Raw genomic sequence first — 24262 nt, forward strand, 5'->3', positions numbered from 1 at the left:
CACTACTACTACTACTACAACTACTACTACTACTACTACTACTACTACTACTACTACTACTACTACAATTGATGATGGTTAACAATAAATAATACTTGTACTTATAACAGCAGTTATTATTATCATAATGACAGTTTGGCCTACAGTGATAACAGTGACAACAACAATACCGATCAGGCCCCCGTTTCATAAAACTTGTTATTTGTGACAGCTGTCACATTTCTATGACAAATTTGCTCTCAGCCAATCAGATGCAAGGATTTCAGTAGCTTAAAACAACTATCACAACATGTCACTGATTACAAGTTTTATGAATAGGGGCCCAGATGACAATAAGAAAGGAATGAAAAAAAATATATATAGTTTTAGACTCACCGATATTACAAGTGTCACCACTGTACCCAACAGGACAAGTACACTCAAAGTATGCAACATAGTTGGTGCATGCTCCTCCATTCAAACAAGGTGAACTGGCACAGGGATTTGAGACTAGTACACATATTGGTGAAATAAAAATAGGCTGAAAAAAGTGACTTTTTGACCTCATAATGGCACAAGATGCAGAATATGAATGCTTCTATTTGTATGTAATTTGGTTTACATCATGATCATTGCATGGACAGACAACATTGATATAATGTATCACTTCGTTAATCCCCTCTGAACAGGGTTTGATTATAATCTTGTATTTCACAAGTCTAGGTGATGAACCCAAATTGTTGCAAATTCTCTGAATCTTTACCCTAAAACAACACTCTAGTAATCTTCTCAAGGGCCATGACCACATTCAAACAAAAAATTGACAGATAAATGAGGGCAAGAAATAAACATGTATATTAATTAAAATTCAAACATTTGTCTGCATCTTGCAGACTGCCTGATCCACTGCAAAGCCAATCCATTCCTTATTCATGTCAACAGCTATTAAGAATAGTTACTGAAGACATTTTATAACCCTGTGGTAATAACCATGGTTTTTCAATAGTAAGGTCCTTGATTCAAGTCTCTTGAGAACAGTAGTAATCTGTTGTAATTGAAGACTTTCACTGCAAATTGAGCTATGAAGACTTTCACTGCAAATTGAGCTATGTAAGTGCCATTTTTAAAACATTTTAAAGTAGGTTCATCATCGACAGAGTAATATAAAACCTTTCTAGTGATACCTCACTTGTAACATTACATGGAATATTCTTGAAGTTATGATTAGGCAAATCCCATATTTCTAATCATTCTCTTTTTTTTTCAGCAGCTTTAAATAATCGAAAATGTCTCACCTTCACAAAAATGGAGTTAGCTCGCTGTGCGATAAATTTGTTCAATTCTATACAGGGCACTTAAAGCCTTATTGTCCAAACCCTTCAGAGAGAACTCTAAGCAGTCAGTCCCATACTTGCTTGTCAAAAAAAATAAAAAATACAAAATCCTCTGGCTTCTTTAACTCTTTATGTGCCATGTTTGCACATCCCACTCAGTCGACGGCGTGCCAACTTCGCATACTCTCCTCAAACGCACTAATCCGCTTAAACGATCGATAAATCGCCTAATCTTGCGGTACAATGAAAGCTTTTCTCGCGCTTTTGTTCCTTTTACATACAGCTTGCATTCTACGGTATGTGGTGATTGACTATCAAGCGGTGTTCCCAACTAAATTTGCGTGTAAATTCTAAGTTCCTCTCACGGTTTCATGTGCAAATGTCATGCCTTTACAGTAATGTAGCAACTGGTCATTAAAAAATTAAATAGAAATAGATTTATTATACAATTTATATCAAAGCAAAGCATGGCATTCCTCTTCAACTTTGCTCACTATTATGTCCAGCTTAACAGAAATTTGTAGAAGTTATATAGATTGGAAAAACAGAATTCTTTCTCAAAGCATGACTACCTTTGTGTCTCAGAATAACGTGGCACACAGAGGGTTTCTACCACGGCAAATAAAGAGTTAATAGGCATACAATGTAAACAATCGTAACTCAGAATATCCATGCATTGTACCGCAAAATGGTCCTCTTTGACAAAATGTGGAAAATCCTTGTTCATCCTCCGAGGTTTTCATGTGAACAAAGAGGTTTCCTGAGTGAAGATGACACAAAGAAACAGCAAAAAAAAAGGCAATGAAATACGACATACGGTAAGTAGTACAATAGGTGTACTTACCTTGGAGGCAGGTGGGCCCCTCAAGACCAGGAGGACAGATACAGACAAAATTCTCGTGACCACCGAGGTTGTTGCACGTTCCTGCATTGTAGCACGGGTTGCTGTCACATGGATCAAAAGCTGTGGGGAAAAAGATGCACACATGAAAATCAAAGCAGCTATTGCAGAATGGAATAAAAATGCCTGTATGAAAGGAAAAGGTGGTTGACTGTAAAATTTTGTTGTTCTTTACTGCCAACTTACACTATTTTGGACTTCTTGACATTCATGGCAATTCAAAATCTAGCACGTTATCACTGTCTGCACTCATTTGCAGTTTGGTGGTAGCAAAAGCAACAAATTGACACATCTTGAATTATGTAACAGAACATGCAGGTAGATTGATGCTGCATCTCATTCAATTCATTTTATACTATTTATCTGAACACATTTTTCTATCCATCTTTCTATCAATATGCCTTCATGTACATACATGTATGTATAAATGTCATTTGCTGGCATGACACTTGCACTGTAAATAAAAATAACACTGAAACTATAGAAATGTCGCTACGGCGACTGGTATGCCTCCGCCATAATGCATGATTCTCCTAATAGGTCTATATCTATAGTACATACATGTGGACAATGGTGATGACAGTTTCACATACATGTAATTGGCAAAATATTAAAATGACATATTTGTCACAAATGCGTTGAATGTTCACCTTCCTTGACCTAGGTTTAATTGGATAAATGGGAGAGCATGTATTTGGGGATTTGAGGACTTTTACTTGACTTTGACCTCTTTATAAGTTTATGCATTGAGGAATTTTCAAGGTATGGAGAAAAAGTGCAATTTCTGTGTTGAATAGTAAATTGTTACCATTTTCACCTGGCCTTTGACCCTCGACCTTTGACCCTAAAATTCATAAGAGAATCACTGTCAGGCAGAACATGCATAAATATATACTACTGTAAGTTTCAAGATAACTTGAGCTACTTCCGAGATATGGAGGACGAAGTAAAAATTCAGCACTTTCACTTGATCTTTGACCTTTTGACCTTTGATATTTTGGGGGAAAAAAAAAAAAAAACTTCCCAGAGAATCTGTATTGGGTAATCCATGTATACACCAAGTTTTCAAAAAAATCCTGCAGGCATTCCATAAATATGAGGGAAATAGTAAAATTTTGAAGAGTTGACCTTGACCTTTGACCCCTGACCCCATGAACCCAAAATTCCCTAGATAATCACTGCCAGTCAGTACATGCATATATACTATGTTCCATGAAGATAGTTTGAACCATTTCCAAGATATGAAGAGAAAAAAAGTGAAATTTTAACATTTTCATATGACCTTTGACATCATGACCTGAAACTCTCACCAAAGAATCTTAATTGGGTAGTACATGTATACACTAAGTTTCAAGAAAATATATTCAGGCATTGCAGAGATATGGGGGAAATAGTGAAATTTTGAGCATTTGACCTTGAACTTTTGACCTTTGACCTGTGCACCCAAAAGTTGCAGAGACTCTCCCGTTTTCGACGGGAGATCTCCCGCCGAAAACCCATTTTTGCAAAATCTCCTGTTCTCCCGCTTGAGATTTCAATTCTCCCGCCCTGTCTCTGTGTCTCCCGTTGGAAAGGATTTCTTACTTATTGCTATTGTATGTTTAAAGAAATAAGCCTTAGATAGCAAGAGAGAGCATCTAGAACCCTAGGAACTTCGCGCTTCGCACACATCAACTTGGAGTCTCCCGTTTGCTAGGGGTTTCAGGCGGGAGAATCTCCAGATCAGAAGGTGCTTTGGGTTGGAGTCTCTGAAGTTGATAGGCACAACTTCACCCCCTCATACACATACATGCCAAGTTTCATTAGGATACCTCAAAAGGTTTTTTAGTTAATGCTGTCCACAAAATTGATTACGGACGGACAGACGGACAGACGGAAGGACGGACGGACGGACAGAAGGACAGAAGGACGGACGGAAGGACGGAAGGACGGATGGAAGGACGGAAGGAGGGACAACCCAAAAACATAATGCCTCCGGCACCACTTCGTGGCGGAGGCATAAAAAATAATTGCCACCACAAAGAAAGCATCAATGCATAGCAGTGGCTGCGGACTTACTGTAGACTTCACAATTTGTGCCTTCGTAGTACGCTGGGCAGTCACAGGTGTAGATGAAGCCCTGGTTGACAGTAACTATGTTACACGTTCCTCCTGATTGGCAAGGATTGCTCAGACATGGGTCAACTAGAGAGGAGAAAATTCCACAGAGCATTATACCCATCTACCATGACAGACACAAAGAAATGTACAATATTAGAATATGAATAGATGGATATTCCTACACACCATTGAAGCACAGAATGTGCTATTAGGGGCTCTGAATATCAGAAATTCAAATAGACAGTATAATAGACTACTGACAGAGGCACATTGTGTAAACTAGCATAAATTATATGACATGCCAGCTATCGACATAATCTATCTCAGTGAACTGATTTGTTTGATCCCGATGTTGTCCTTATGGGTCAATTGCAAAGTCTCTATGATAAACAGACAGACGTGACAGGCAAAATCCTGGTCGGGAGAAGGAGAGTAAAGCTAGAGAAGAAGAGGAGGAGGAAGAGGAAGGAACTTGGGCAGGCTGCCATCATTAGCTCAACTCAGTTGGGGAGACCCTGCCGCTGCAGTATACTGTAGGTAGCATAGACGGTGTATAACAATAGAGTGAATGACAAAGGAAACGGCAGCTGCAGCAATGTATGGTGTAAGAATCACAAACAAGTGTCCACTCAAACCCACAGGCTAATCATATGACAATGAATGGGTGCACTATGAAAAAACAAAAGAAAAAAGGTGTTTTTTTTGGGGGGGGGGGGTTAATATGTGTATTCAACTATTCTCCTTAACACATCCCCCTTCGGACAAAAGTTTGTCAAACTAGATTAGCATGTGGATATTAGTGGAACTAATGTTATTCATGTACCAACTACACTATACATCAACACATGCAGGCATATACATTTGCTGCATGCACAACTTTTGATGCACTGAAAACACGTAATGATGAGAATTTTTACATGTACTTACCTGCATCACAGTTGGTTCCAACATATCCAGTCGGGCAGCTGCACTGGTAGACAGCAACTCCATTAGTGGCAAATGCTGTCGAGCAGGCTGCTCCATTAGCACAGGGGTTGCTCCAGCATGGACTCACTGTGAGGGACAATTCACAAAGAAAAAAAAGTATTCCAAACTGAAGAAGGCTCATGATGAGACAAAGTATTAGTTACAGATGTTGTGGAAGGGTCAAAATTTTGATTGTGATTTTATAAGAAGTCTGTTGTAGCAAACTAGCAAGCATTCTCACATTTGTATCAGACAAAACGTATAGTAACCCATATCATTAAAAATTGATAGAAACTATAGTACAATGAACTATTATGCAAGTCAATGGCAAGCTGCTGACTTGTGATGATTGTTCCTTTCTATCTGAGAAGCACCAGTGGTTGCTGTTTACAAGGTTAACTCGCAGGACAAAAAGGCAGTTAATGTTTGCTTGATAAACTGATTAAATAGGGGACTCTTTTAATACTCAAAAGAACAGATACTCATAATCTGCACAGCAGGATGCTGATATCGCATTGTACTTTCACGTGTGATTAGTTAAATACTTTGCAACGGATTGACAAATTGCCCTACATCGACATAAATAAGCATAGAATTGATCAGTGTTTTAGTAGTAGCCATGATAAAAATGAAAAAAAAAAAATCACGGGCGTACATACTCGAGCAGGAGCTCAGTGGTCTAGTGGAGATGGTGCCTGTTCGGAGGTCAGGAGGTCATAAGTTCGAATTCTGCTCGAGTACGTACACCCATGATTTTTTATCATGGCTACTACTAAAACACTGATCAATTCAGTGCTTATTTACGTCGATGTCGGGAAATTTGTCAACAAGTTGCAATGAAAACATCTCGATGAAAGAATTTCACGAATTTGAATAGTCAAATATTACTTACAACTTTCGCAGTCGATTCCATAGTAAGCTGAGGAACAGTCACAGGTGTAAAAGGAGACGTGATTAGAACAGGCTCCACCATTTAAGCAGGGAAAACTTTCACAAGCATCAAAGACATCTGTATTGAGAGAGAAAGAGACAGACAGGGAAATTAGAAAAAATGATAATATACTGAACAACAATCAAAGAAAATGAAACTATAATCTCTTGTTTGTTGACTTACAATGTACTGTACAGAAGCTTTTATTTTCGCAACGGGTTAATTTTCACCACTTTCATGAATCACTGTTGGACCAGAAACACGTAAAACATGTCACCATGCACTAGGGCAATAGTGCACTTACACCAGCCTCCATGTTAATTTGTGAAAACAACATCTTGTGAAAATGTCCATGGTCTACTCATTCGTGAAAATATCTGTATGCAAAAATAGCAGCTTACACAGTATTTGACACTCATCAAATCCTCAAATACTTTATAATAAACAACAAAGTGTGTATAAATTGGAGCTGAATTCATAATTACTCTTGCAAAAAATATTCTAGAGTTGCATACGAAGAGTTGCATAATTTATATATTCTAGAGTTGCATACGAATTAAATGAGATTAAACAAGACAATTCCATGCATTTGTGAGCCCTGCTTTTTCTACGGCTATGTAACTTGTACATGATGATAATAAAACAAAATACATGACTTGTATTCATTGTATTCAAGCTGGAATAAGTGAATAGGTCTGATTACAGGTTACACTCATCCTTGCAAAAACATTGCCAGTATAATGCAATTTCATAATGACATTTCACTCATGAAGGGGTCTCGACCACAAAGACGGCTTGCCGTTCTTGTCACTACATTTCAAGTCTCGAAACATTTATGACTACACACCAGATGTACTTGGCTTTCTGAAGTTGCTCTTCACTGAGTATTGATGATAATGTACACACTTTTAATTGAAGAAAATCAGCACTCTAAGAAATCTCACCCCACAGAAATATGTCCAGTAATCAATTAGAAAGAAAGTATCATAAGTTTTGCTTGTACAGAAAGATTTCATTGTCATAAAAACAACAAACCTAAGTCAATTTGGTATGACATGGTAGGCATAAATTGATATATATATATTTGTGTGTGTGTGTGTGTGTGTGTAAATCTTTCCTCATATCCTCACAGATTTGCCACCTAAATCTCACAAATCACTCTTCCCCAAAGTGGAGCAAATTTACTCCCTTGTTCTTCTAGCTCTCAGCCTAACACCTTAAAACTTACATAATTCTCTATAGATAGGTAAACATACTCACATGGAGTCTCACAGTTGTAACCAGTCCATCCTGAGGTACACACACATTGGTAGACAGTGTTCTGATTGACCAGCACACAGGTGCCATCATACAGGCACGGATTGCTCAAACAAGGATTGTAAAAGCCTACAATCAAAACAAAACAAAAAATATTCAAAAGAATCATGATCATAAATAAAATACATATAAGTACTAAACTTAGAAATAGATATTAATTACTGTATCTGCAATTGGGTGCAATACACAACCAAGCAAACAAACAAACAAAATTGAGACTTACATTCATACCAATCTTCTATTTGCACAAATACGTTTTGCTTGGTCAATTCTCCATCCCCCTCCCCCCCCCCCACACACACACAAAACTAAACAAACAAACAAATAAATAAGGACAATCTTTAAATCGTCTACCCTATGAATCAAACAATTTAGTACATTATTTGACGTGATGATGTGCCAGTCATAGATTGATTATGAACATGTATTAAGTGCAATTCTTTCCTTGTGAACATAACCAGGACAATGTCATACTCGGAGAGAGCGGGGGGGGGGGGGGGGGGGGGGGGGGGGGGGGGGATTTAGTAGTAAATCTACTTACTTTCACAGAGATTTCTTAGTGATGTGATGGAGGTTTGAGGGTATGAAAGCTGAGATGATTTCACAAACTAAATCAATATGTCAATATATCACTTGATCATGACATGTTAAACATTCTGTGTACTCTGCTTGATTTAGCAGCCATCATGGATAACTGTCCACAACTCCTACTTTTTCTAAAGCAACTGATATTACAGCTATAAGTGCAAAAGATCTGAAAACAAAACACAATATGTTGGAGACAAAAGCATATCACACTTGTAAATTTGTTAGTCAGTCTTTGCTTACCGATGGAGCAGTCATCCCCAGTGAATCCAGGTCTACAGTCACACGTGTAATCAGGTCCACTAGCCACACAGGTCCCTCCATTAGTGCATGGGTCACTGTTACATGGTATGGCTGCAAGATCAAGAAGCAAAGATATTCATCACTAGAAAAAAAAGTTGTACATAAATAGTTAAAACAAAAATAATTAAGTGTCCATTAGGACGGACTGATTTTGCTAAAACACTTATTTCCCATAGACAAGTGCCCGAGTATTCTTGGGACTCGTCTTCAACGGGTTTAAAAGAAATATTAATAGCTTTTCACTGGTTGACTTGCAGTGAGAAATTGTCATAGCATCTTTCATGTCTTGGTCTCTTAAGAAAGGCAAAATGATATTGCAAAAATATATTCAAGATCATACGACAAACCAATGATATTGCTCTAGTTGAAATCTTTTTATCATATATCCACTCACATGCTTAGCTTTTTATATACACTCTGAATAAAAGAAAAGGGTCATCGACTATGTTTGTTGTGCTATAATGAACTGAAGCCAGCACTTCATTTTTTATAATTTTGTAACTTTTTTATGTGTTTAATTATTCCAGAATTCATGAATACCAAAAAATAACAAAAAATAATAAAGTACATACACAAAATCAAACGAATGGAGCAAAACAGACATATGAAATTATTTTAGACATGTCACGAAAAACTGCATAAAAACGTCACTTCAGGATAAACAGATACATGTGTATGCATTAAAAGATAGGAGTAAAAGACTTTTTGGTAACTTTTCATGCCAAATCCACAAATACTTTCCTCAAGGATGCCAGTTACAGTGAAAGAGAGGGCCTAAAAAGACATCTTCATGGAGGTACTTTATACACAAAAGGGCATAAACTTTGATACTAACTAGGGCCTGAATTCAGGCTTTTGCCTGAAAACTGGCATCCCTCTTTACTTCACACTTCTAGTGTGACTCTATGTGGCAAAAGACACTTTTGTGTGCTGGACTTACGTATCTCACAGTTGTCCCCCGCCCAGGGCCAGACACAGCTGCAGTTGTAGCCATCCACGAGGAGGGAGCATGAGCCCCCATTGATGCAGGGCTGCGAGTAGCAGAAGTTTTCTGAAAAAAAAGAGGAGGTGAAGTAGGGGAGAGTTATTAACGATGGATACATCAACAATTGCAAGAAACTCTAAATGTGACAGCCCAGCTCAAAACCCACACAACATAGGCCAGAATGAATCTTCACTTTTCTACATAGTTTATTAAAAAAGTAAGCTTTAAGCTTTTTGACATATAACTTGTTGAAATTGGAAAAAAGTGATGCAATAAAAGAGCGTTAGGAGGCGCTTTGTTAAAAAATGGGGAGAAAAAAAGGATTTAAAGATCAGGGTCACTATAAGCGTGCAAAAGTATTGACTAAAATCACAGTGAAAGCAGCGCCTGTCCGAAAAAATATGGTCCACTAAAAACTGGTAATACTTCAATTTCAGTTTTGCGTAAAAAAGCCAAAATGTTGATAGAAAATAAAGAAGAGACTATTCTCCCAGGCAAGACAAACTTTAAAAATTTGGGTCGGTCAAACCAAATGGCTATTTTGGTCCATTACAGAGAAACCTAATCTATAACTTTTTATGGGTTTTGAGCCAGGCGGTCACAAATGAGAGATGAATTTCTAGCTTGTGAAATGACTGGAGTAGAAAATGTGCAGGCTCTGGTTTACAACTTCATATTTGAATCAAGCCATATTATACAAAACTGAACCACATTCTTACTGTGTGTAATCTGTTGGAAGTGGACATCATTTGCTGGAATTGTTCACTCTGACCTTTCATACTGAAACATATTTCACAGGGGCAACTTTTGAAAATCCACGTCACAACAGCATCTACAAAACACTGCAAGCATAATCTTGTAATGATAGGTAAGGTAGTTGAAACTGATACAATGGAAGTTGATCAATATTCAACAAACTTTGATGGAGCAGGCAGTCCAAATCTAGGAAATCGAGTAAACAACAGACTTTTAAATATATCAACAGTAACAGTGCTATAAACAGTGATGTATATTGCTTTTATGAAAAGGAAGGGAAAGACTTCTCTTGCAGGTGAATTCAGTTTGGAAAGAGTGAAGCAACAAACCTGTTTCACAGCGATCTCCAACGAAGCCTGGCTTGCAGATACAAACAAATGTTTCGTTGCCCAGCTGGCAGGTTGCTCCATTCTCACAAGGGTTGTTCAAGCAGTAATTCACTGGAGGGACAAGGAATATCATACAAAATAGCTTGATGGTTAATAGAATGCATGATGTCTTCTTACATTCGAAACACTTTCAAACCTCATACAGCAACTGGTAGAGATGTAGGGGTGTATCATAGAAACATCAAGTCTTGCACACGAGATATCATTCACGTACAGAGAAAACAGAGAATTACAGTAAATTGGGAAAGGAATCTCCCAAATGGGTCCCGGGCAATTGCCCCCTGGGCAATAACCCTGGACCCTTCCCTCACCCTAACCCTAATCCTAATCTTGAAACTAATCCTAATCCTAACCCAACCTCCAAACATAGACCCAATCCTAACCGTAATAACATGCATGCTGCCATAACTTTGATGTATTGACGAGATGATGACATCATTGTGTGAGACCACAAAACCAACAAAAAGTCGCCAGACATAAATCTTGATTTAGGAACACATTCTGAAAGAACAGATCTTAAGCTTTGAAATGATGTATATCTCAATTCAAACTGATTGTCTTAATTAACCTATTTAAATATTGGAAGAAAGCACACACTCTGGCAAAGTATGTACTGAGAAAAGAGGCTCTAAACTAAGGGGTCTATTCAAGCACTTAATCTTACCAAGCCACTCTCTGCGCAATGAATGGGACAAAAGACAGGATGTAAAACTCGATAGCAACAACAATGAGGGATTATCTGATTAAGCTTTATCCCGTTGAGGATGGGCTGATTTTGCTACAACAAGCATATCCCATAGACACTTGCCCGAGTATACTCGGGACTCATCCTCAACGGGTTAATTAGGCATGCTCTATTAGACAAGTCTATCCACTACTAAGACTAACTTTCAAAGCAGTAGCATCATCTTTTCAAGAGCTATTGGGGTTGAAAGTAGAGAGTGCGAAAAGGGTTTCTATAAAATGAAAAGGGGCCAAAAAGACATATCTCATCACACTATTCTGCAATTGGTTTTTTTTTGAAAAACTGCTGGAAAAACAATCACTCATTTGCTTTATTATCCCAAACATTAAGATAATGTAAATGTCGAAGAAAAATTGCTCTTTCAGAAAATATGAAAAAATCAACATTGACTAGGTTTGCCCATTGCACCTATTTTGAGTCCTCATGCAAAATCAGGGCGTGCGACTTTTGGTTGGTTTTGTGATGCATGGTCACATACAACACTGTAATGTATATCTATTTATAAATTTCATAACACAATAATCTGTCAAACAAGTACACTACATAGCATTCTTATGCAGCCAGAGGCAGAATTGCAAGTGTTACAGTACACTGATCAACAAGATAGCGAACAATTACTCGGATATATTTAATACTGAAAAAACAAGAAAATGGAAAAGGAGCAGAGAGAAAATAACTTGTACTAAAAATATGAAGTAGTTCAAGGTTATGAGCATATCATGACTATGCAAATTGCAAGTAATCCTTACCGAATTCACAGTGAGTTCCGATGAAGCCAACCTCACATGCGCACAGATAGCCGGAGTCAAGCAACTGACATGTGGCATTGTTCTGGCACGGTGCACTCAAACAGTGATCAACTAAAAAAAAAGAAAGAAAATATGAAAAAGTCAGTGAAATACTTTACTTTCTAGACATGTTTCCTCATGACAAATTCCTGGGTTGATAACATACAAATAGTGAATGGTCACAAGTGCAATGGTACAAGATTTTGCACAAGGTGAAAGATAGCAGCGCTCTATTCAACGAGGTGAAGCCGAGTTGAACACCTCGGACGTCAACAGATGTGGTCCACACAGATTCTTGAATTTAGCACAGAAATGGCAACCATTTTCCGTGAAAGACGAATGAGTATCACCACAGTCATGGTCACCGTTTACGTATGTACGCGATGCCAATCGGTTGAAGTTGTTTACAAAAATGAGTGACAAAAGAACAGGCTTGTAAGCACACTTGTAATTGTTTGTTTATTGTGACATCAATGCCGTGCGATGGAACAAAAACTTCGAGTCAATCGCGAGTTTAACTCGGGAGTCAATGGAAATGGGTGATGTCAGCCATGCGCTATCTATTTTTGCTCAAACAAAATTGCACAGCAGACAGCCACAGCGTGCGATGGAACTTTTAACTAAATGTCACATGATGGGCAATCAACTAATCGGATAGCTACATTCTAATAAGGTGTTGCATAATAAGCAAATCATCAACTGTGAGGGTGATGGTACAATCTAACATCCCCAAGGTTATACACAAGGTGTCTATCAAACCAAGCCGAAGGTGAGGTCTGATAGATACCTCAAGGATCACCAAGGCGGTGTTAGATTGTATCCATTACCTGAGAAATGGGAGATGATTAATTGCTTTATATCCCACATCGATTGACAAACTTGAAATTTGATAAAAATGTATTCCATCAAACATGCAGATATTTATTTTATAATCGTGCTGAATATTACAACACAGGCAGTACAACCACAGTCGGCGGCAGTCAAATGAATGAGGCTAACAGATCTACGACGATAGCAAGCGATACTGATTTATCGATAATTGTGTGATGTGCACAAATATGTGGCGTTGGTGCATCTGTTGCACTTGGCCACGGCCAATAGATACAAGCGATACCTTTATCGATTGCAATCATGGGTATGGCAAAAAGTGCTAACAAAAAGATATATCACATCTGTGATAATACCATGGCATGGATGTTGGGAGAAAAACATCTCTCGGTCACAATTTCCAAATTCAAGTAATCCCATTGGTCAAACATACTTATATGGGATATAATACAAAACTATGATTACAGAAGGTAATGCACAAACAAATGGGAAAACAAATAGATAGGGATGTTGTGAAATAGGATGAGATATGATAAATCAGTATGAAAGAAGATAAACTACGGCAAAATAAGTTAAAAAGAAAGATAACATCAGATAAGATGATAAAACAGATAGCACAAAGATTCATAAGAACTCACCATTTCCGCACTGCATCCCTGTAAATCCAATGGTGCATTCACATTCAAACCCTGTGGGCCTCAGTTCACACGTGGAATTGTTTTCACAAGGTTTGTCGAAGCAGAAGTCCTCTGTGGAAGAAGAAGCAGGGGTATAAAATTAACACTCATCCTCTCAAATATACAAAACATATCAAAGTGTGTCATATACATGTATTTGTAATAATTGTTGTGAATTTACCCATTGAATTACCCATTGTTTTCATATATAGTATCAATTATTCTTGAAACTAGCATTCTGCCTAACACTCGGCACGTGTAAATATACATGTTTATGAAACCTAGTCAGACACTGCAATTATATCAGATTCTATCAAAATGATTAATACATGACCACAGAGCAGCTTGTATGAGCACATGTGCTGCAGTGGTGCATATTGTCATATCCCCTCCCCCTCCCCCCCCCAAAAAAAAAAAATGCTTGCATTTTAATTGTAAAAGCAACTATCATCAGGTATTATGTCTCAGATGTATACCAGGATACATACACATATAAAGTCAGAGATCACAAAAGGAAGAAAAATGCACGTAAAGCCAACTTCAGCACTATCACTTTTACCGTTTTCTATCTTGAAATAATTTTGCTTAAAAATAATCTCTGTGTAATGAAGAAGAGCAAATTATATATCAATTTAAAGCTTAGCATCTAAAGAGTTCAGAACTGCCATAAACTAAAACAGTTACTTTCCTCACACTACATGCATATGACTTTTGTGATGACACATCAGAAATGATCTTTATAGAGTCTTCATGATTTCTTGTCTTCCCTATCATCTTTAATTTACTTGATGCAAGTAAAATAAAAATACTTCATTTTTTTTTTTTTTTTTTTTTTTTGGGGGGGGGGGGGGGATCAGTGCACCTGCATTGCAATGTATTCTTCTGTGATTTTGCCGTTTTCTTTTAGCATCTCATTGAAAAACCCATGATTTTTGAAAGGCTTTCTGAAAGGCTTTTCAAAGGTTTTAAAGTTTACTTTAGTAGAAATTCAAAAAATTAGAAGTCATACGTAATATAATTATGTTATACACTGTACACAAAGCTATCACATGCTGCAACAACAGAATATCTAATTTTTTCTTAACTAAACCCAAATTCTACTGTAGATGTTCAAGGGCTGTCATGCCTTGTGTAGGATGCAAGAGAAGAAGAAGAAGAAGAAGAAGAAGAAGAAGAAGAAGAAGAAGAAGAAGAAGAAGAAGAAGAAGAAGAAGAAGAAGAAGAAGAAGAAGAAGAAGAAAAAGTAGAAAAAAAGAGAAGTACAATGCCCATACCTGTTTCACAAAAGTCCCCCAGGAACCTGGCAGGGCATTCACATTTGAATCCATCGACCTCCAAGATACAGACTCCTCCATTCTGGCATGGATCACTGTGACAATAGTTATCTGCAATGAAAACAAATAAACACATACACATACACAACAAAGGACTTATAGTCAACAAGCTACCCATATGATTTACACAATATAATCCTTCATAAAGAAAATAAAAGACATGAAAATTCTCCATGTCATCATTCCTTACACGTCACTTCCACAGTTGTCTCCAACTAAATGTGGTCTAAATCTGCCATTTGGTATCCATTTATGTCTCACATAATTTTGATTTTGTTTCCGGCTATCTCCAAATTCAGCTGTGAGGAGTACATAGATTCCTTTGATTTGAAGTTAACTTATGTATTTTGGTAAAAGTTAATCATTATTCATGTTTTCTACTACGATCAAGGTCCTACACTTTTACAATCACCGTCTGTCAATATTTCCAATATCACCATGGTTTACACAATGTATCTTGTGATTGAAATCATAACAATAATTGTCTCTGCATCTATCAATGAGCCAAATAGTCTTCTCTCAAGGACTACAAAATAACATCAGGTGTTATACTTGCTAAGTCCACTTTAGTGACTGAGGGCCTACGAAGGGCTCCAAGCAATGTTGGGGGTAATAACAGTACTAGTAAGGCCCTCTGGAAGAAAAGATTTTACACTATTAAAAGGGGTTAGCCTCGGTAAATGACACCACCTTGATATATTATTCTTACCAACTTCACAGTGTCGACCAAGGAATTCATCAGTGCAGATGCATTCATAGTTGATGAGTTCCTGCAAGTTACATGTGGCGTTGTTTTGACAGGGTTCACTGTAGCAGTAGTCAACTAGGAAAGAGGGAGAGATGAACAAATGACATGTGAATACTAGGATGACAAAACTTTATATCACTCTTTCTTTGAGTATCTTTTATGTTTTGGTGTGTCCCATTCAGCTCAAAAACTACACACATGTATATGAACACATGTATATAAACACATATTCAAATTGAACAAATAGTAGTGTTTTTATATGCTCTTTTTCTATAGATCTGTTCAGTCTGCTGATGCTTTTATGTTAATGTCTACTTCAGCCATAACTGAGGGGTTTCATTGTGCCTAACAAAGACAGCAATACATCTGACTCAATGAATAACCCATTGAATCACATTTTTCTCATTTTGGAAGCCCCCCAGTTACCACTGAAATAAGTTACAGTGTTTCAAAAAAACTTATCCATATACATGTATACCGTAATGTAATTAGGAACTCTGTTTGTCTTAATGATGAGCCCAACAATAAGCACAAACCAGAACAGATAAATGTAGAAAGAAATTCCTTGGCAAAAGCATGTGTCAATAAAACAAGAGGTTACTGATATTACGAAAATGTGATGAAATGAATTAATATTGTCAGGGAGGTACTTACATTCCTCACAATGGATACCGAAGTAGTCTGGGGGGCATGTGCAGTTGTAACCCTGGGGACCAAGCTCACAGGTAGCTCCATTCTGGCATGGGTCACTGAAGCAGAAGTCCTCTGAAGATACAAAGCAAAATTCATATTACGATCAAGTTTTAGAGCAATAAGGCCATAGTCATTTCTAGGACATAACGTTATTTAAAGTTACAATGTAACCTACAGCAGCCTGCCATCTTATTCACTGACCCTGCCAGGTTTCACTTTGCACAAGTTTCAGCCACGTAACTCTCAGTCATAATGACTGCAATTGTACCACCACACAATTCATTACCCTCTATCTGAGCTGCAGTGTGACATTTACATGGACGTAAAAAATATCCAAAAACAAACATTTTTCCAAACAAATTTCCAACCCTAATCCCTACAGCTGTAACTCAAGTCTTTTGTATCTACATGTACATGTATGTAGCACGCAATTCAACTGTTGGGCTGTTTTATACCATTTTTGTTTGACAGTAAACCATTACCTATCTATGTCAATCTATCCATCTACATGTATCAATCAATCTATCTGTCTGTCTGTCTATCTGTCTCTTTGTCTCTCTGTCTGCCTGTAAACTCTATCTACCAATCTATCTATCTACCTATCTACCTATCTATCTATCTATCTACCTATCTATCTACCTATCTATCTATCTATCTACCTATCTATCTACCTATCTACCTATCTATCTACCTATCTACATGTATCTATCTATCTATCTATCTATCTACTGTATCTATCTATCTACCTATCTATCTACCTACCTATCTATCTATCTATCTATCTATCTATCTATCTATCTATCTATCTATCTATCTGTCTGTCTGTCTGTCTGTCTGTCTGTCTGTCTGTCTGTCTGTCTGTCTGTCTGTCTGTCTGTCTGTCTATCCAAATCACAATGTTTAGTGTTAATTTGCCTTGAAGGACATCATCGAAAGTCAATTAAAGTAGGACTATACACCAGGCTTGTCATCATATAACTACCCTGGTTGTGACAGCTAGCACGCATATGCCCCATTTCATAAAAGATTTAGCAATTCTTGCCAGAATGTCAACTTCCCATAGCAACAGCCAATCAGGAGGCAAGATTCTTGTCGTTACCATCATGACACTCGCCATTGCAGCAGAAGTTGCTGTCATAGAAACTTTTATGAAATGGGGCTCTGGTCTCTCTAGCTCCCCTTACGGTTCTTACCTATCTCACAGTGGGAGCCGATATAGCCTGCTGGACACTGACAGGTGTAACCATTGCCATTCTGGTCCAGATTACAGATACCTCCATTCTGACAGGGGTCACTCAGACAAAAGTCAACTGTATTATAAAAAAAAGAAAACAAATAATAAGAACACAAATGACATCATTGCTCAATGATTTACACTGTGAGTATTATGTAGCATACAGGACAGGAGAATAACATAGGGGCACAAACCAATATTGCGGTAATCTGAAGTAATACCTTCCAATACACATGGCATTACAGACTATAGTACACTACTGTATATCATACTGCAAGTGTATCCTGGCAAAACTATAGTACCCAGTCATATCACACACACAAATCAAATCGTAGCTTCTGTATTGCAACTCTCTCACAAATGTCTCTGTTGATAGTAAACTGCTTCTGATACAGATTCATTGAACACCAGTCCTATAGAACAAGAAAAAAAGTAATATTACTTAATTTATGGATTACAGATTGTTTATAATGAATTTGCTTCAGAATTTGCTTCCTTTTTCTTCACTTTAATTTGTACTACTTCTTCTAGCTGTTTTTAGCTTTCCATGGGAAAAGACCTGCACACAATCATAATCTTGAAGTATTACACTTAAGGTGGACTCTCTGTCAAGAATACACTAATGGATAGTGGTATTTTGCACACACAATAACTGAATTTTGGTGTGTTGAAAAACAATTATGCAATCTAATACAAACATGACGCACACACTTTTTGGGAAGTCTTGCAAATTTCCCTTTCTCCTTTTAAGAAAAAAAAAAAATGCATTGATGATGATGATCATGCATGCTGACGAGTTGGAAACCCTAGAAAGTGTTCTGGGTTGGTTAATCTTTCTTAAAAATGAATGTGTGTGCATGTGTGTATTTACAGCAGGAAAATATGTGACCGTGCTTCACAACACCAACAAAAGTCACACGCACTTGTTTTGTGTGAGAACTGAAAATATGTAAACTAGGTCAACTTTAATAGCCAATCTTGAGGTTTTCATATTTTTTGAAAGAGCAAGTCCTCTTCTACATTATGCTAAAGTTTGGGATCATAAAACGAACAGGAAATTGTGTTTTTAGCAGTTTTTCCTCAAACACCTTTCTGTAGCATGTTTTCCTCAAACACCTTTCTGTAGCATGATGTGACTAGGTGTATCTTTAGAATCCCCTTTTGATTTCTTCAAAACCCTGCACACACTCTTCACTTTAAACTCTAATCTAGACAAGATGATGCTACTGCTTTGAAAATTAGCATTAATCATGGACAGAATGTGCTAATAACACATGCTCGATTTCAGCTTAATCTGACAATCCCTTCATTGTTGTTGCTCTGGTGGTTTACATCCTGTCTTTTGTCCCTTTCATCACAGAGCTAGCAGGGCTTGGTAAAGATCAAGTGCTTGGACAAACCCCGTACTTCAGAGCCTCTTTTCTCAGTTCACACTTTTCTGGAGTGTGTGCTTTCTTTCCAATATAAGGATAGGTTAGGAGAATCCATTTGAATTGAGTTATACATCATTTTAAAGCTAAAAGTCTTCTCTGTCAGAATCTGTTCTTAACTAAAATTCCCTGTCTGGCGACTTTTTGTTGGCTTTGTGATACAGGGTCACATATATTGACATAATTGTATATATATATGTATTTTTTTTTTTTTTTTTTTTGGGGGGGGGGGGGGCTAAATTCAAAAGTTAGTAATAATCTAGTGCACCGATCACAAATTTTTCCTCTTCAAAGCTGTGCTGTGATACAATAGATTTATATCTCCTGACATTGTGAAAACTTTTGACCCAAACAATACCTACGGCCCACTCACCAAGTTGGCAGTGCGTCCCCGTGAAGCCAAACGCACACTGACAGCTATATCCCATTCCATTTGCCAGGAGGGTACAGGTTGCAGCATTCTGGCAGGGGTCGCTGAAACAGAAGTCCTCTGTGGGAAGGGTCAGAAGAAGAAATTAAGTTGCATTGTTATTACTGTTCTAAAAGTCAAGATGAAAAAATATATATATACATATCCCAGTGAATACCAGTCACATTAAACATTTTCATTTCCTTCTCTTTCTTTACTTGCCTGCTCATTGCTGTTCCGACAACTGTCTGTACACTGCTGATCAATGTCGGTGTACATGTATTTGACATGAAATCCCAATCATAACATTTGATGGTGTTTGCTCAAAGCAGAAAGTTCCCTAAAATAGAGCAAATGCTATAAAAAAGTATTATCTGTTTGAATTATTCATGATTATGCTGAATTCCTGACAGCATCAAATTACATGTACATGTCATTTCAAAGATCCATGTTTATAACATACCATACAAATTAAGATTTAACCCTGAAAGAGCAAATAAAGTTTAATGACAGGAGACATTAATGGTTATGATAAACTGATAAGATTAAGATTTGAAATTTTGAGTACTCTTTGAAACACAACCAGCTCATAACCAACAGCTGTTGACACCCTTTGGTTTTGAGTTTACATACAATTGTATGTATGTTCTTCTTTTACTTCTTACCAATTTCACAGTTGTCCCCAATAAATGGGTCAGGACAGTCACACGTGTATCCAGATCCAGAGAGCAGAGAACAGCTGCCACCGTTCTGACAGGGATTATTGAAACACTCGTCCACTGTAAAAATAACAAAGTAAAAGCTTTCTTTTTTTTTCTCTGGGAATTGCAAAAACTCACACTGAACTCACATTGTATTGTACATAAATCTTTTAAAAGTACCTGAATACAGGTTATTTGTCATTTGTTGCTTGTGAATAACAGAGGGAAGATCTCATTTCTATCTGCTCAGAAACCTTTACCATTCCCATGTCACTACTAACTAAAAGCCTTAATCCTTCATGGGCATATCTATGGTACGTCAATATATAGAGAAGGATGAACTATGGTATTGTAATCCAGAGAAGTTGTCATAATAGGCCAACAAGTAAGACTAGAATCAATGGAATTTAGAATGTACTTAGACAATGGTATCAGTCATGATACAGTAACAATCACCGAAATAAGTAGGCATGAGACAATGACCACATGCAGATAAGAAGTTCAGAATAAATCCCTACAACAGTATGTCTAGAATTACTAGAAGTTGCTTAATATACCTCTCCCGCAATCGGCCCCAGTGAATCCAGGCACACAGGTGCAGGTGAAGTCAGTAACACCGTTAGTCACACTCGAGAGAGTGTTACACGTGGCGCCGTTCTTGCAGGGGCCCAAGAAACAGGCGTCAGCTGTGAAGGTTGGTATTCAATGACACATCACAAAAAATATATCATGAATGGAGATTATCATAATGTTAGCAACAACAAAAGCGACAGCAATTGTATTTCTGGATCATTGAAATCATCACTCAAGATAGAAACAGAAAATATCGTGTTAAAATGGAGGGGGTGTCAACGAATACAACTGATCTACTACACCTGGTAGATCATTCAATGGTTGGACTGCAGTAGTGCCAGATTCTGGAGGATCAAAACTGATTTTCGGAGCATGCACAAAGAATTTATGTAAAGTGTAGTTGGGCACGGGTATGATCTATGATCTAAATTGTGTATATTTATGATCTGAATATTAAAAAAAAAGGAGGTGAGAAAATTGTGCAATTATACTGCACATTTTATGTAGGTACTAACCTATCACACTTGCTCTTCTTTCCGAGAGGAAAACTGTTTCAAACTTGGGTTTACAGTTGACGCAGTGGCCCTTAAACAACTTATATTCTACATGCACTTCTATAAGCATTTACCAGTATTCTTGTACCTTTGTGTTAAAATGTATGTATGCTGATGTTCAACCATAAAATGTTTTGTTTCTTCCACCCCCAACCTCTTATTGGGTTAGAGCAATGGTGATGGAAGCAGGTCTGCTAGAAGAAAATACCAAATGTGAAATTCATGATTATTAACCCACTGATGACTAGTCCTGAGTATACTCAGGTACATAATGTAGGTGTTCTATGGGAAATGTGGGTTACAGGAAAATTAGCCCGTCCTCAATGGGTTAAAAAGTGAAGATCACTCACCTGTTTCACAATGTGTGCCCAGGAACCCAATGGTACAGGCACAGTCATAGCCATTACCCTGAAGATTACAGGTGGCACCATTCTGGCAGGGGTCACTGAAACAATAATCATCTGAGAAAAAGAAAGGGCAAGAATGATTTGCGTGTCTGTTACAAATTTAATACATATCAGTCTTGCCGGGCTAGTGTAAGAATATATGTCAGAGCTTCAAATCTCCATCGTATGCAAGTGTCACAAAATCTAAAGCAAGAAAAATTTGGCCCTGATCACATTGCAATAGCTTTTAAATTCTACTGTAAAGTCCACACTGATTCAACTGGACATGAGCTGATTTTTGTCAGGGATAGGTTACAAAAGTATCAACCATCCACATTATGGGAATTGGAATGATTTCCAGGTCTCTCAATACTCTACATTCATCTTGAAAAGAAAGAACTGTGATATTGTCAATACTGTCTACAAAAGAAGCAAAATTATACTCATCTGCTCTAAGAGTTCTAAGAAGTTCAGACACTTGCATCATGCACTTGAGCAAAGTGGACTGTTTTAGCATGACAATGTATTCTTTCATCACTTGGTAAATGGGTGGTGATTTGGCTCAGAAGCGTGTTTGCATCCAGATCCAAAGGAATCGGGTTTGATTCCCGAGTCTAACTGGACGATGTTGTGTGTAACCATACTGTCCCCTCTAGTATGAGGCAAAACACTCTGTCCCTCAGACAGGACATAAAATGTAGGTCCCATGTGTGAGTTAGCCACGGCTTACGAATATAAAAGATCCCACATCATTCATTCATTGCAAAGTGCAGGGTGCTAACCCAGTAAAGTTGCAGTGCCTACCAAGTGAAGAAAACGGGCAAAAGATGCTGACCCTTCATGGTTCAGCCCAGGCAATAGTCAGCAAATGGTATCAACCAGGTACATTGTACCACACGCTTGAATGAATTTGATAAATGTAGATGCGATTCCATACCTATTTCACAGTGGGTGCCAATAAACCCTGGCTCGCATTCACAGGTGTAACCTGTTGACTCCAGGGTACAATTCGCCCCATTCTGGCATGGATCACTGATGCAAAAGTCCTCTGGACATGCACAAAAAGAAAAGCATAGCAAACATATACTTCATGGTGAGATAAGCAAAACAATTAAGAAAATAAAGTAGATATGTAACATACAGTGTACAAAATATGTATATGAATGAATACATGAAATCAAAGTCATGCAATTAAAGTGAATACAGAACAGGCACAGATTTGTTTATCGTAATTGATTCTTTACATCAAATCTACACATCTTCAAACAAACCTTGTTAATCTATCTGTGCATGTCATACTGACCAATGAATGACAACTAAAGTTGGCATGGCAACTGTTAGTTCATGCCATTCACAGGCAGTGTGTGTCAACAGCTGTAAATCAAATGCTATGCCTCTCAAATGCGGTGTTCCACAGGGCTCTGTGGGCGGGCCCACCTTGTTTTCCATCTATCTTATTAGCCTGGGACACATATTGCGCCAGCACAAAATTAATTATCACATATACGCTGATGACATTCAATTGTATTTGTCTTTCAAACCTAACCAGGCCGATGCCTTACATGCTTTGAGTCAGCTTGAGAATGCAATGAACGATGTTTATTCATGGCTGAACTCACATTCTTTGAAATTGAATACGGATAAATCTGAGTTTTTAATGTTTGGTTCGAAGACACAATTAGGTAAACTTGACATTAATTTTATCTCCTTTTCCGGCATGTCAATTAGTGTGTCCCAAACCTGTCGCAACCTGGGTGTAATGCTAGATTGTAATATGACTATGTCTCATCAAGTTTCTAGCATTTGTAGATCTGTAAGATACCAACTTCGTAATATCGGCTTCATTAGAAAATATTTGAACCGCTCTTCTACCGAAAAATTAGTCCATGCCTTGATATCCTCTAGGCTCGATTTTGGAAACTCTGTCTTATTTAACTTACCACAAACTCAGCTCTCCATGCTACAGAGGCTTCAAAATGCGGCAGCACGCATCATCACACTATCCAAGAAGCACACTCACATCACCCCTATTTTGAGATCACTTCATTGGTTACCAGTCAAAGATCGCATTATTTTTAAGATTTTACTTTTGACTTTTCATTGCCTTCAGGGCGCTGCTCCTCAGTATAACATTGACTTACTCCATAATTACATCCCTGCTAGATCTTTACGCTCATCCAACTATGGTTCTCTGATAATTCCAAGATTCACTACAATATGGGGCACACGTGCCTTTGGCTATGCTGCTCCCACCTTATGGAATAACTTACCTTCAGCCGTAAAAAATTGTTCTTCATCAGACTCCTTTAAAAGCAGTCTAAAAACTCACTTGTTTAAAGCCTCAATTTGACTACTCATTACATGTACTTGATATTTGTATGTCCTTTATCTCCTTCACTTTCTCTTCCTTCCGCGCCTAGAGCACTCTGCAGAGTGGATTTGGCGCTATATAAATCATATCAATTATTATTATTATTATGCAGGGATAGACCCAGAACTTGACAGAATGCATTAAATGTATTTGTCTACCTGAGAGGCTTCAACATACAATGTACCTCCAACATATAATGAAGCCATGAAAAGGTCAATAAAATCAAAATCAATATGTTTTTCCAC

At 37.7% G+C, this 24262-nt stretch overlaps 1 protein-coding gene across 1 annotated transcript in view; it reads right to left on the reverse strand.

Annotated features, from left to right (window-relative positions):
- Nucleotides 1-24262, reverse strand: part of LOC139720491 (uncharacterized) — a 143613-nt gene that overhangs the window by 42419 nt on the left and 76932 nt on the right. The window contains exons 22-41 of the mRNA XM_071631845.1: nucleotides 22584-22694; nucleotides 21611-21721; nucleotides 20691-20819; nucleotides 20098-20211; nucleotides 19397-19513; nucleotides 17553-17669; nucleotides 16321-16431; nucleotides 15628-15741; nucleotides 14859-14969; nucleotides 13546-13656; nucleotides 12041-12151; nucleotides 10487-10597; nucleotides 9357-9467; nucleotides 8357-8467; nucleotides 7472-7597; nucleotides 6173-6289; nucleotides 5242-5367; nucleotides 4273-4398; nucleotides 2158-2277; nucleotides 376-489 (exon numbers count right to left, since the gene is read on the reverse strand). Of these exons, the coding sequence (XP_071487946.1) occupies nucleotides 376-489; nucleotides 2158-2277; nucleotides 4273-4398; nucleotides 5242-5367; nucleotides 6173-6289; nucleotides 7472-7597; nucleotides 8357-8467; nucleotides 9357-9467; nucleotides 10487-10597; nucleotides 12041-12151; nucleotides 13546-13656; nucleotides 14859-14969; nucleotides 15628-15741; nucleotides 16321-16431; nucleotides 17553-17669; nucleotides 19397-19513; nucleotides 20098-20211; nucleotides 20691-20819; nucleotides 21611-21721; nucleotides 22584-22694 (2319 nt within the window). The remainder of the gene's footprint in view (nucleotides 1-375; nucleotides 490-2157; nucleotides 2278-4272; nucleotides 4399-5241; nucleotides 5368-6172; nucleotides 6290-7471; nucleotides 7598-8356; nucleotides 8468-9356; nucleotides 9468-10486; nucleotides 10598-12040; nucleotides 12152-13545; nucleotides 13657-14858; nucleotides 14970-15627; nucleotides 15742-16320; nucleotides 16432-17552; nucleotides 17670-19396; nucleotides 19514-20097; nucleotides 20212-20690; nucleotides 20820-21610; nucleotides 21722-22583; nucleotides 22695-24262) is intronic.

This window comes from Diadema antillarum, unplaced genomic scaffold (assembly GCF_040938485.1).
Source record: "Diadema antillarum isolate AM-2024a unplaced genomic scaffold, OU_Dant_1.0 scf00000128, whole genome shotgun sequence".
Lineage (NCBI taxonomy): Eukaryota > Metazoa > Echinodermata > Echinoidea > Diadematoida > Diadematidae > Diadema > Diadema antillarum.